Source organism: Vespa velutina, chromosome 8, assembly GCF_912470025.1.
Source record: "Vespa velutina chromosome 8, iVesVel2.1, whole genome shotgun sequence".
Taxonomy (NCBI): Eukaryota; Metazoa; Arthropoda; class Insecta; order Hymenoptera; family Vespidae; genus Vespa; species Vespa velutina.
In genome coordinates this window covers 397,501-411,986 of record NC_062195.1, presented here as the reverse complement: position 1 = coordinate 411,986, position 14,486 = coordinate 397,501, and the positions used below count along the sequence as shown (strand labels likewise).

The following is a 14,486-nucleotide window of genomic DNA, read 5'->3' as shown; positions in this document are numbered from 1 at the left end:
AATCTCTTTGCGGAGATATTAAAGATCCTCTATATGAGGAGAGATAACAAATAAATACACACGCGTGCACATACATATGTGTGTGTAACGCGAGACTCGTCTACCTCTCGCAAAACTTTCTCGTGCGACGTGATGAAAAAAAAAAGAAAAAAAAAAAAAAAAAAAAAAAAAAAAAGAAAAAAAGGAAAAAAAAAATTATATATAAATGTGTGCCGACCACGCGTAATCTCTCTCGTGTAGGGCAAATCTATATTATGATTAATGTTGAACCCAGCACGTAGTACAATGCGTCATCGTAGCGGTAAAGACTATCGGAAACATAGTCCTCGTCACCAGCCTCCTGCAGTTCGTGTTCGCCGTCATAGGCGTACAACTTTTCAAGGTAGGATTGCCAGGCCCCAAATTGCTACAAAAATAAAAGGTCCTCTGAGACTTACCATACCTTTCTCTATCTTTCTATATTTCTCTCTCTCTCTCTCTCTCTCTCTCTCTTCCTCTCTCTCTTTCTCTCTGTCTATCTATCTATCTATCTATCTATTTATCTATCTCTCTCACTGTCTTTTTCTCTCTCTATTTTCTTTCTATCTCTTTCTATTTGTAGTACACTAGAGTGGCATAATGTACCAAAACAACCTTAATGATTACAACCTTCTATCATCATTGACACTTCCCTTCAAAATCATAAGTTCGTCCGTTCGTTCGTTCGTTCGTTCGTTCTTTCAAGCACTCAATGCAATGCCAATTAAAAAACCAAAAAAAAATTCATAGGTACGCCTACGTCTTATTCTCGCAATCTTTCCGACGATTCAAACATTCTCTAATAATATTTACCAATTTATTTATATTTTCAAGATAACTCATCGAATTTAATGTCGAAAGTTGAAGATTTGGGAAAAAAAGAAAAATAGAAAAAAAAGAAAGGAAAGAAAAAAAAATATTAAAATAAATGATCAAGAGAGATTGCGAGTACTTGGCGACCGTTGTTTCTTTCCGTCAAATGCACCTTTGGGTATCTTTCCTGCGAAGTGAGCTGTTTGCGTATAACTTAATAATTGAGTTTCTTGTCTCGGCACTCTCCCCGAAACCTCTCAACGCGACCATGTTTGTTTTGTGTAATTCCTCGAGCCCTTGTCGGAAAAGTTTGTTTATCCTAAAGCTGCTTTTACGATTAATCTATGCGCATTACCATCTCGATATATTGGATAAACATCAATTTGAATTGGTAACGATAAATAATTCTGCATAACGATTACATATCGTTAAATTGAATTTCAATCGGACATGGAGTTTCTTCATAATCACGTTGACGATGTCGAATCATTGCTTTTTTCATTTTATTCATTTATTTTTTATTTATACGTACGCGTAGAGATAATTCATGTAAAAGCACCTTGAAAACGAATATTCATAATTTTGTATACGTGCCACGTTAATCCCCGAAGTAATCGTATAACGACGAATTTCTTCCCTCTTTCTTTACCCGAGTATAGAACCTAGTTTGTTGTTAATCGTTGTTCGATGTCGATACTAACATAATGACATAAAGACGGTAGAACACGATGCTTTTAACGATGTTAAGAAATACGACTGTTATCGTACTGTATATACTTTTAAAGGATTTTCAAGTACGTCGCTTTACGAAAATCCGTTGAAATAACGTCGTGTCGCGTCACATCGTTAAGGTATCGTAAAATAACGTAAAGACGAGTAAACGGGGGGGGGGGGAGGAGGAGGAGGGGGAGAAGAGACCGTAACTCAAGCAAAGCGAATAAAAAATGAGTTTTTTTTCGTGAGACTAGAGACTTTGCGTAGGGTCCATTACGCCCTTCATTTTTTCTTTTTTTTTAAACCCAAGCTTTCATTTCTTCGTTTTTGTTTCACTTTTTTGTCTATTTTTACACGGTCTCATATATATATATATATATATATATATATATATATATATATATATATATACACATATTATATATTACATACACATGTCTCTACTTCCTTTCGCTGTTACACTTCGCCGCTCGAATCTTTAAAGCTGGACTACTAAAACAGAGCAATTTTCATCGATCGACACAATATTTAAAACCGCATATTCATATTCTCCTTGAAACACTTGAAAAAACATTACTATACAATTGCGTGCCGCAAAACTGCCAACTACAGATCTCTATTAAAGGTACGATCCCACGATCGGTAAAAACTAATCGTTAGTTACAAATCGAGCTGTCTCTATATCTCTGTCGAGAAACATGGGATTGAAAAACTTGTGAGATGTGTAGTAAGTAGTGGTAAAAGACAACAATTCACGCAGGCTTTCCTGTTTAAAAAAGACTTTTGGTAGTAGAAAGATTGTTTGAAAATTGCATGCTTGTGCCGGCTGAGCGTTGCAGTGGTGTGCCGCTATATTAACACAAGAGAAAGGAATAAAAAACGAGAAGAAGAATGACACGGAGAAGGGGAAGAAACGGAAGAGGAAAAACAAAAGAAGGAGGCACTTTTAATGGCTTTTCATCATGGCTCGTCAACGAGAAAAGTGAAAGGAAAAAATGATGGAACCGACGAAAAGACACGGCAAATGGAGAATCGTGCTCCTTGCATTTACCCAAGCATAATTGTTGTTGCTTCAACGAAGAGGCAATAATATATAAGTTCACAGATAGCTATCTTTTCTACATTTATCTTTTATTCGCTAGGTATATAGATCGACGAATGATCCCGATCATTCGAGGATAACTCCTCGTTGGAATTATAGTCGAGATAACAGTTGGTTTAATTTCCAAAGGAAATTTTGTAGTCGCGCGACCTCGTTCTTTGAAAATAGAAACGCAAACGAAATTCGTCGAGTAAGCGAAATTCCTTACGGAAGGCATCGTAAAAGATCGACGATAAGTCTTACGCGATTATATTTTCGTATCGAAACGCAACGAGAGGGATCGATCGATATCCAATACATATTAAACGTACAATTTAAACGACTTACCTCCTTGGGTACACTCCGCTTCAACCTCCAGATATTTGCGAACAAAAAAAAAAAAAGAAAAAAAGGGAAAAAAGAAAAGAAAAATCCTAGGTCAACAGTAATGGTCAAACAGTGTTCATTGTACAAAAAAGAATACGAGCTCGCGAATGATCGACGATTCTTTTCATACCGTTAACATTCATTTTGCACGGACTAACACACCGTTTAACTTTCGATTGATGGCCTAACGTGAACGTACAATACATATACAAAGAGATTTAGAAGATCGTAGTATAGTTTAGTCGATGTTCATAGACACAGTGTGTGTTTATTAGTTTCGTCTAATTAACATTAAGCAAAAGCGAAGCATTTAGTCAAACACAAAATAATATATCGCTCTCGTAGTTTCATGTGTGTCGATCGCTTATCTCTATATGCTCCTCTCTTTCTCCTTTTTTCTCTTTATCTCTCGCTCTTTATCTCTCGCTCTCTCTCTCTCTCTCTCTCTCTCTCTCTCTCTCTCTCTCTCTCTCTCTCTCTATCTATCTGTCTATCTATCTATCTCTCCTATAAGTATATGCGGCCAAGCGAGCAAATAGTCTTTTATACATACACACACGCAGACACGAACACACACGACGACAAAAGAAACGTAGCATTTTATGAAGTATTCGCATTGATTTGATTTTAGCTAGATTGCGAGTGCCTAGTGTTCGACGGAATGCGAGAGGATGATGCAAGTGTTCCGAAATTTTAGAATGAAATAGCGAAGCGAGACGAACGAGCCGATGACGCTCGACTCTCTTATTCTTAATTTAATTTTGTTAAGATTTCGAAAAGACGCAACTTAGCAATTTTGACGGAACGTAAACGATCCGCGATGACTATCGTTTCCCGTTTCTTTTATATTTCTCTCTCTCTCTCTCTCTCTCTCTCTCTCTCTCTCTCTCTATCTATCTCTATCTCTCTCTATCTCTTGCTCTCTCTCTCTCTCTCTCTCTATCTATCTGTCTCTATCTCTATGTCTCTTCTCTCCAGGTTAAACTCGCGAACGTGACTGAATAGAAAAGCACTCAAATTGGTGCGATCGGTGAGATTTCGAGGAGGAACGGACGACGATGTAAAACGTTACTTTAATCCCATAGGTGCATTGCCGAGAAAAAATGAACACCGCGATAACCAACAACAAATAGTGTGGGTTGGATGGATGGCGAGGGCTTAGTTCACGATTGAAAAGAGAAAAGCTCACATGATCGCGATTCGCGTGTGCGTATATATGTGTATACACCTATATAAGTTTGTATGTCATGGTCTAAAAGTCAGGCTGCGAGAAAAGTTAACAAAAGAAAAGAGGGAATAAGAGAATGAAAAAGAAAAATAAGTAAATAGAAAAGAAACAGAAGAAAAAGAAAATGGAAAAATAAAAGGAAAGCGAATCGTCGTACGAACGATTTAACTGATGAAAGGAGAGTCGAGATGGAAAGCGAGCGACTTGCTGGGTTTAAAACCGATTTAATGCCAGTCTCATTATCGTTTTCCTACGGTTATCTATTCGGCTCTTTCTCTCCGAGAGCGGAGAGAGCACCCTTCAAAACGAAATTTCGCGAGAAACGAGATACGATTTGCGCAAGAGCTAAGCCTCGTTCGCCTCCCTGTCTATAGTCGTCCTAATACATTGGATGTATTTTACGCGCGCGCGTATGTGTGCGCGCGCGTGTGTGTGTGTGTGTGTGTGTGTGTGTACATACTACGTCGTTAATCGTATCGGAAAGAAGAGGCAATGCTTACCGGTAGCAGATCGCTTTCATTTTCCTCCTCTTGCTATTAGCGGTAATAGGTCACGAGAGACAAACGAGAGATCAATCAAATACGATAGGAGCTTTACCGAAAGGAGATAAATATTTATGAGAAAAACAAGAAAATATCAAAAGAAACGAAAAAAATTAAAAGTATGATTGAATGGAAAGGAGTGAGATAACGTTCGTGCCCACCTATGCGTTCTTTTCCTCTCTAACGTTTTCCCCTTTAATATTAATAATAATAATAATAATAATAATAATAATAATAATAATAGTAATAATAATAATAATAAAAGAAAAAAAAATAAGTCGCACAGCCCCTAAAGAATGAAAATAGCTATACCCCCGATTAATGCTATTCTGTTTTTTTTTGTTTTCTCTGTCTCTCTTACTCTCACCACCCCGTCTTCCCCGCTGTGCTCGTACGCCCTGCTCACCTGCCCCGAACTACGTAAAAAGTACGTAGTGAAGTGTGTGATTGTCGCCATTAAAACGATTGGCAACATTATGTTGGTCACCTATCTCCTACAGTTCATGTTCGCTGTTATCGGGGTACAGCTGTTTAAGGTAACGCCAACAACACCATCACATTAGAGGCTATGATTATAAAGCAGCGACGATCTTTTCTCTTTTCTTTTCCTTTCCTTTATTCTTCCTTCCCCTTTCTCTCTCTCTCTCTCTCTCTCTCTCTCTCTCTCTCTCTCTCTCTCTCTCTCTCTCTCTCTCTCTTCCTCTCTTCGTCGGCGATAGGCACTCTTTCTCTCTCTTTCTCTCTCTCTTTCTCTATCTATCTATCTATCTAGCTCTCTTCCTGTTTCTCTCTCTCTCTCTCTCTCGTCTAAAACTCGCTTTACAAGCCGTTTCCCGTTTTTCGGAAACTCGAATTTCCTTCGCGAAATACGCGGTGGCCTCAAAAGGAAATCGACGCATGGCGGATATCGCTGATTTCGTTACAACGATTGGAGATTGGAAATCGAAGATATAGATTTCGAAGCTAATACGACAATTGCGATTTTCGATGCATTAAATCTGTCTATCGATCTGTTTTCTGCGATTCGAACCTTTCGAGCACTTAGGCACCACGTGTTTCGATGATGTTTGTGCATGTACTTACACGACCAACTTTGATGTACCATTTAAATATAACATTTTATCGAATTAACCCTAGACCGTACTCTCTTTCATTCGACGAAGAGAAAGGCGATAGCAATGGGAATATATCATAAATAAAATCGCATTTGATACCAATCGTTGTCACGAGATTTACCAAGTTGAAGGCGCGTGTATTTACATAACCGTATATCGATACTTGTTCCTATCGATCCTATATTAGACTTAAACATCGCGAAAGACCATGTGACAGTGATTGATTATCTTAAACGCGTTATCTCTGGTTGCTGTCGATACTTCTCCTCGTGTTAATGGTTATGTCATTATCGGAGCACGGTAATACACAATAACACTGTTAACAGTTTCGCGTGTAAAAATCAAAGGAGGTCACTAAGCGGATATATTTTATTTATAACTATGTATAAATATATTTACGTATCATCAGTCGCACCGATTCAATGAATGCATTTGTAGTCGTCATACTCGATAGTCGAAATAGGTATAAGATAATGTTTAATATGGCATGCCAATGTTCCCTTGTAAATGTGAGAATGTAGCTTTAGCCGTAGTGCATGCCGGACGAAATCAGGTGCACGAAATTTACAAGTTATCAGCGGTTTTACACGGAAAAACGAATTACCGAGAGACAAAGTATCGCACTTTCTCTCCTTGTGCTTTGTTTCGTTGTAATAATCGTTGATCGATATGAACGAATCCGATGGTATTCGTTTGGCCGAATCTATTAATAAGAGTTATTTTGTAGATTATATTTTGACATAAATTATTATATAAATTAGCATGTAAGAAATAGTTAGTCGTTAGTTAATAAATAGATATAAGTATGACGGAGATAAGTAGAAAGTGGTAAAAGAAAAAAAAACGAACCATCGACTCGCTCACCGATGGGAACACTATTTATCCGGTAATGTGTGTGATTAGGAAATTGAACGGAGTACGTCGAAACGGTGCATGATTATTAAACGTCTACTTTAATTATTACGGATAGGATGAGTTTAACGCGTACAGGTGATAAAAAAAAAAGTCGTCTCCTCCGCGTTAAAGGGGCCGTTAAACGTGTCGTAAGATAATATTCTTTTAGCTTCGTGCACGTCTTCTCCCGGGAAGAAATATATGAATGAAAAGGACAAAGAAAAATGATTATTTTTCTTGCTTTCGAACGTTTTAAGAAAATGAAATCGGTCGAGAGGTCATCGAAAAGTCGGTCATGGCGTTGCTACCGTCCCGAGTGCATCGAATTGTTTCACCCTATCGAGGATACGACGATCATTTCAAATGATTCACAAGCAGAGGAGATGCAATATTATAAAGAATGATACCATTTCCATACGAAGGATAAGGACGATGCTGTTTTCTGCACGAGCGACGACCCGTAACGCCTGTGCTTTTTCACTTGCAAGCAATTATGGATTACAAGACAGAAAGAATCGCCGACGAAAGCTGCGTTATTTCGATCTGTCCTTTGTACCAATTGTAAGAGCTTCTGCTTGGCTAGCAATTAGTAAGTTCAGCTTGGCGCACCGCTGTTGGCGCATTCTCAATGCTTTTTTTTTTTTTCTTCGCCCGTTTTCAACCCACAACGAATCCAATGTCGGCGCGTACTTGACTCGGTTTGAAAAGGAAAAAAGAAGAAGAAAAAAGAAAAGAACATTTGAAAAATATTCTCGCGCTAAAATTACGTCGTAATCGGAGCGCAAATTCCCTCGCGTATACGAGTACTCGCGAGATCTTCTCTCATATATGTATTTTCCTATTAATTATCTTTCCTTATAATCTACCGAGCCATAGATCTAATTCATTTTACCGAAACGCGCTGTAATCCAATAGCGGGCGTCAATTATCGTCTTGAAAGAGATCACGCTTTCTAATAGATATAACGTAGTCGGAAATAAGCGAATAATAGAGGGTGCATCGAATTTTCCCCGAAATTTCCAAACGGGCGGAGAAGGCATTCTCGCGTTATCCCGTTAAAACGCATTAACGGCGCCGTATATAATCGATCGATGTATTCGTCGTCGTCGTCGTCGACATACGGAGCTTAAATCGAAGAGTACATAGGGCCAATTCCCAATCTTGATATCTAATTCACTCTTCGAGCTCTATCCACGACGTCTTTTCCACTTGTACAGAGTTACAGACCGATGGATACCTCAATATTTTCTGTACGATCAATTAACAAGAGGATCGATCGAGGATCATCGTATCGTCTCATTTGTACATATAACTACATACCACACACGTATTTGCACGTCAAAAGGAATGTACTCATTCTCTATCTCTTTCTTCTTCTCTCCCAACTTCCCCCCCCCCCTACCCACCCCCCGTCTCTCACTCTATCAATCTATCTGTCTGTCTATCCATCTATCTATCTATCTATCTATCTGTCTGTCTGTCTGTCTGTCTGTCTGTCTGTCTGTCTGTCTGTCTGTCTATCTATCTATCTATCTACCTATCACACCCGAGTTTCACCGATCTAACACTTTTACTTTACTCGATCACACGCTAACGTTTTATTATTTGCTCTTGCAAGAATGGCCAATTAATATAGTGTGCTCAACTATGCGAGACATTTTCGATAATCCAGAAAGTCGGTCAAGCAGTGTCCTGTTAATGAGAGAGACCTCGTATTTACTTTCTCATTAATAATAACACGTTCAACGCGAAACGTTTCGTCAAGGATCGTTATACCTGTTCTCTTCGATACCTATTCTCTTGGCGATTCGCATGTATAAGATATAAGATATATCTTGGAATATTAAAAATTCGTCATTTCTCGAAAGATGACGCATCGTTGCTCGTTGCTTTATACCGAAGCACTTTAACCGTGGCAACTAAGTTTCTTGACCTGCTTTCAAGATTATTGATACGCTCCGTGGCTTTTAAAAGAATTATATTATAAATTTCAGGTCGACTCCTTCTCCCTTACACTAACGATATTTTTATGTTATTTAGGGCAAGTTTTTCTATTGTACCGATGCATCGAAAATGACGAAGGAAGAATGCCAGTAAGTTATATCGACAATAAATTATATTAAATTAATTTTATTAAACGTGAAATTGAATTTACGCGATACGAAAAGTCCAGGGTAAAACGTTAAAAGGTCGTTAAATCGAAAAAAGAACTTTGGTGGAACTATCGGGGGAGGGAAATTACGTTTGTAAAATCGCATGCACCTTGCATCACATCCCTGTCGGTAGCGCGGCAGTGACGGCGGCGGCGACGGCTACCTATCGTGTCGTCCTTTAAAAATCAACGCCGTCTCCTAACGTCGAAAGGGTAATATCGTTCGAGACATCATTACTTTCAGGGGTACTTATCTGGAATTCGAGAATGGCAATATCAATAGACCTGTCGTTAGAGAAAGAGAGTGGGAGCAACGTCGTTTCCACTTTGATGATGTTGCCAAGGCGATGCTGACCCTCTTTACGGTTTCAACATTCGAAGGCTGGCCAGGGTAAGTCTCTTTTGACTTTGGCACGAATGTCTCGAAGAAGAAGGAAGAGCTTTTACGTAACGTTATGCTTCCGATAAGATATTAAAACGCCGGAAGGAAGTAGATACGCTCATTGAAAGCCCTCGTTCTCTTGTTATTATTACGCTAGCCTTTTGAATTGGTCGATCGATTCGAACAAGGAAGATCACGGACCGATTCACAACTTTCGGCCGATCGTGGCCGCCTACTACATCATCTACATCATCATCATAGCATTTTTCATGGTCAACATCTTCGTGGGTTTCGTCATTGTCACCTTTCAGAACGAGGGTGAACAGGAGTACAAAAATTGCGAGCTCGATAAGAATCAGGTAATAAGATCGGATATTTATTTACGGTCTCGCGCGTAAACCGTCGACGCGTTTATAATAACGCAACGTAATCGAAAAACGTCATCAGCCGACTTAACGAGTTTATTGATCGTCTAGCGGAACTGTATCGAGTTCGCGTTGAAAGCGAAACCCGTTCGACGATATATACCGAAGCATCGAATACAATACAAAGTTTGGTGGTTCGTCACTTCTCAACCGTTTGAATATACGATATTCACATTGATCATGATAAATACCGTCACCCTTGCGATGAAGTTCTATCAGCAACCAACGCTATACACCGAAGTTCTCGACGTGCTCAATATGATTTTCACCGCAGTGTTCGCCCTCGAGTTCGTCTTCAAACTCGCAGCTTTTCGATTCAAGGTACGAACTTAAGCGACATTTTTATCGTATCGTTAATATATATCGTTAATAGCCTCCTAATTCTCGCGCCCTTTGACGAATTTCTTTAACGATCGCAGAATTACTTTGGCGATGCCTGGAACGTATTTGACTTCATTATCGTTCTCGGAAGTTTCATCGACATCGTATACTCGGAAGTTAACGTAAGTATTTTTTAACATTGTTCTCATATTTTTTTAACATTGTTCTCGATTTTAAATTGATTATATTTCTCTTTCTTCAATTTCCTCTTTCAGCCCGGCTCGACCATCATTTCTATTAATTTCTTTCGACTATTTCGAGTGATGCGCCTCGTTAAACTGTTGAGCAGAGGAGAGGGCATAAGAACGCTCCTTTGGACCTTTATTAAATCCTTCCAGGCTCTACCCTACGTAGCCCTTCTTATAATAATGCTTTTTTTCATCTACGCGGTAATAGGCATGCAGGTAAAGTGCATTGAACGATTCCTTTTCTCTATCTTTCAACGAAACTTCCCCGCCACTAATAAACGTTGTCCAACCATACGTTGTCCTATGTTCCATAGGTATTCGGAAAGATCGCGATAGACGACGAAACGTCTATATATCGTAACAACAACTTCCAATCGTTTCCCCAAGCAGTCCTCGTATTATTCAGATCTGCGACAGGTACGAACATTTCGTTATTTAGTTTACTTATTCAATAACGTGCGTTAGGGTTGCAATGACGAATTCGACGAATACTCTGTTTCCTTCTTTAGGTGAATCTTGGCAAGAGATCATGATGGACTGTTCCGCTCAACCGAGCAAAGTAAAGTGCGATCCAAACAGCGACGAATATAACAATCCATCCGGTTGCGGATCGGACATAGCATTTCCTTACTTCATATCATTCTACGTTCTCTGTTCCTTTCTGGTACATTAATTATCATTATCCATTATACATTATCCAGAAACCTCCTAGACACAATCTCTTTGAATCCAATCGTATTCGATAATAGATCATTTCTAATCTTTTCAGATAATCAATCTATTCGTTGCCGTCATTATGGACAACTTTGATTACTTGACGAGAGACTGGTCGATATTGGGACCGCATCATTTGGACGAGTTTATTCGTTTATGGTCCGAATACGATCCCGACGCGAAAGGTCGTATCAAGCATCTCGACGTTGTAACGCTCCTACGAAAAATATCACCGCCCTTGGGTTTCGGTAAACTATGTCCGCACAGGGTCGCCTGCAAGGTCGGTCGATAGTTAAAGTTCTAGCGACGTAATTAGATACGATACGTAATCGATACGTCGTTCGCCGATACGTTTTTCAGAGGCTGGTTTCGATGAACATGCCGTTGAACAGCGACGGCACGGTCCTTTTTAATGCGACCCTATTCGCCGTTGTAAGAACATCACTGAGGATTAAAACGGAAGGAAACATCGACGATGCTAACGCCGAACTTAGAGCCGTGATTAAGAAGATTTGGAAGAGAACCAGTCCAAAACTTTTAGACCAAGTCGTACCACCGCCTGGAGGTATCTTAACCTTCATTTAACAGGCCGAATATAATACGTTTATCGCGAGACACAATAAAGCCATTTTTAAATTTTCAGTCGACGACGAGGTAACGGTCGGCAAGTTTTACGCGACTTTCCTCATCCAGGATTACTTTCGTAGATTCAAGAAGCGCAAAGAACAGGAAATGAGAGAGGGTGACAAGGAATGTCATAATACGGTAACGCTACAGGTAAGAGAGAAATTCAAATGGATCTAACTAAATGCATTACTATCGATGCCATTTAACTCTTATTTCATCTATTCAAGGCTGGCTTGAGAACTTTGCACGAAGCAGGTCCCGAATTGAAGAGAGCGATTTCTGGTAATTTGGAAGAGCTTATGGACGACAATCCGGAACCTACGCACAGGGTATGCCAATCGATTGCGAGACGTCGCGAAAGAAAACAACGAGAAATTTCTTTCTTATTTCCTTCTTTTTTTTTTTTCTTTTTCTTTTTTTCTTTTTTTTTTCAGAGAAATCATTCGCTCTTCGGTAGCGTCTGGTCAAGCATGCGTAAAGGACATCACAGTTTCCATAGAGCGAGGTCGCTCAAAGTGAACTCCAAGGTAAAGAATCAAGTGGATACGTGGACGATCCGTCTTAAAGTTGGTCGATCTAATCGACAATTCTTTTTTCTTTCCTTTTTCTTTTTGTTTTGTTTTCTTTTGTTTGTTTGTTTTTTTTTTTTCCTTCTATTTTTCTTTCCATTCGTAGGCTTCCCCCACAAATTCCATAGACTTTCTGTCGTATTCCTCTTTGCAGAGGGGCGTCGGATCAGACGCTCCTAATCAAATCACCGCAAGATCTCATCAAGTCGTGCCAAACGTAGCTGGGTGAGTCCTCGTAATTTCTCTAACGAACGAAATTTTAAACGTCGTCGATATCGTTAAACTGCGAGCTCATAAATCGTATCGGTTCTACTTGAAGTGGTCTAAGCGACAGTGCGATGAACCAAATGGGAATGGACCCGAGATTAACTGGCGTCGAAGAAAATATTCCCTTGAGACCTCTCGCCGTCTTTGGCAATACTACGCAACGTTCAGCCTATCATAGCTCTTACAAAATGGTCGGGTAAGTAAAGAACCAGCGAAGATATTATTTTGGCCGGAGCGGCCAAATCGCGTGTCCTGTTTCTTTGTTAGGCATCGTGTCGGTCACCGTCATCAGTGGTTTACGCATTTATTATGTTTCAAAACGATTCGTATATATCTATCTCTCTTTCTCTCTCTCTCTCTCTCTCTCTCTCTCTCTCTCTCTCTCTCTCTCTCTCTGTCTCTCGCTATCTATCTCTCGATATCGCGTCATGTAATTTTAGTGCATGCAACATGTTCATTCGACGACGTACTACGTACGATCAGATCGGTTTTGGTGAAAACTTTTTTGGTAAAACGAACAAATCTAACAGCTGTTCGTCCCGAAAAAAATTAGTTTTTGTCTAGAGAAATAATTGTACATACCTATATAGCCGCGAGATTAGGATTTCCTTGAAACGCGCAAGCAAGATCCGAGATTTTTTTTTTTTCATTGCGCCCACGTAGCTTCGTACGCAGAATCTTATATATTTGCGTGCACACGTTATCGTTTTCGCCTTTTGGCAGTTTCATAGCTCCGCGCGTCGACGACACGTATCATTGGTATTCTCATCGTCCTACGCTTTTCTGTTTACTGTCGTACGTTTCAGTGGACCGGGTAGCGGTAACTATCTTCATCCCAATAGCGAATATGGTAAGACAAGTTAGGGGTCTGCGACTAGTAGCTGGCTTTTATTTGATTAAACTGTATTGCTCGCTTGTCGCGCCTGCATGCTTTCCGTTTTAATCATTTATATTTATATATATATATATATATATATATATATATATATGTAATGTGTATATATATATATATTAACCTTAGTCAACCACGAATTGTCTCCTGATTAACAACGACCAAACGAGGAGAGATGTAATAATCGAAATAAATGAGAATGCGCGATTACGTGAAATTAGTCGATTTATATACAGGAGACAATCGGCGACGAATCAGCAAGGCCGTACTGCCGTTAAGACGTCAAGCTCGATCGACGAATCGAAAGGATCGACGATTAGCGGACGTCTCAGCCGCAGCAACGGCGTATGGTAAAATAATCGCATGTCGTTTGCGCTGTTCTCGTTCGATCCGATATCGTTTATGAAGGCGTGCCCGATCGGTCTAACGTTCCTAAAAGGGATCGTTTACCGCCTCGGGTACGTTAGTAATGTCCATGGCTCGTGGCGATACGGCCTACGGTAAACGTAACTAAAAGAATGGTTTTTCGCCCGTTTTTCTCTTTCACCGGCCTGCGTGCGTGCATACGGCTTGCGTGCGTGTGTCCCTGGACTGCTCGATGGCAGTCTTCAGGACGGAGTCGAGCGGCAGTTGACGCCACCTACCCCTCCGCCACGAAGGATACCAGGACAGAGCACTAGCAGCACCGTTACGAGCATCGGCACGACCCACCCTACCACCGCCGTCACTGGCACCGCCGTCACTGACACAGTCGTCACAGCCGTCACGGGAACGAGCGCAAACACCTCGACTACCGCGACCAGCCCCACTTCCTCTTCGAATGGCACCAATCGTTACTATACCTATGCGACGGGGGGCTGCTGCGTCGATTGTGCCGTCTGGAGCAATCACGGTACGAGACCTTGTCGCTCATCGATATAGATAGTTAGATTAAACGATAGAAATACGAATTAGAAATGCGAGAAGACAACGAATTCGATCTCGTACCGGACACGAGCGTGGCCGTAGACGATCAGGAGGAAGAAGAGGAGGAGGAGGAGGAGGAGGAGGAGGAGGAGGAAGAGGAGGAAGAGGAGGAGGAGGAGGAGGAGGGAGAA

At 40.4% G+C, this 14,486-nt stretch overlaps 1 protein-coding gene across 4 annotated transcripts in view; it reads left to right on the top strand.

Moving 5' to 3' along the window:
- The window catches only part of LOC124950939 (muscle calcium channel subunit alpha-1), a 41,532-nt gene that overhangs the window by 24,654 nt on the left and 2,392 nt on the right, over positions 1-14,486 (top strand). The window contains exons 25-42 of one of the 4 annotated variants that reach the window (XM_047498508.1): positions 5,212-5,319; positions 8,833-8,885; positions 9,189-9,335; positions 9,484-9,685; positions 9,803-10,072; positions 10,171-10,254; positions 10,348-10,536; positions 10,635-10,737; positions 10,830-10,984; positions 11,090-11,314; positions 11,395-11,599; positions 11,678-11,811; positions 11,889-11,990; positions 12,096-12,188; positions 12,337-12,455; positions 12,550-12,693; positions 13,995-14,281; positions 14,344-14,486. The exon at positions 14,344-14,486 is cut by the window's right edge and continues 613 nt beyond it. In XM_047498508.1, the coding sequence (XP_047354464.1) occupies positions 5,212-5,319; positions 8,833-8,885; positions 9,189-9,335; positions 9,484-9,685; positions 9,803-10,072; positions 10,171-10,254; positions 10,348-10,536; positions 10,635-10,737; positions 10,830-10,984; positions 11,090-11,314; positions 11,395-11,599; positions 11,678-11,811; positions 11,889-11,990; positions 12,096-12,188; positions 12,337-12,455; positions 12,550-12,693; positions 13,995-14,281; positions 14,344-14,486 (2,763 nt within the window). Of the gene's footprint in view, positions 1-274; positions 383-5,211; positions 5,320-8,832; positions 8,886-9,188; positions 9,336-9,483; positions 9,686-9,802; positions 10,073-10,170; positions 10,255-10,347; positions 10,537-10,634; positions 10,738-10,829; positions 10,985-11,089; positions 11,315-11,394; positions 11,600-11,677; positions 11,812-11,888; positions 11,991-12,095; positions 12,189-12,336; positions 12,456-12,549; positions 12,694-13,303; positions 13,348-13,994; positions 14,282-14,343 lie in introns of all 4 variants that reach the window. The other 3 variants (XM_047498507.1, XM_047498509.1, XM_047498510.1) reach the window with 3 other exon arrangements.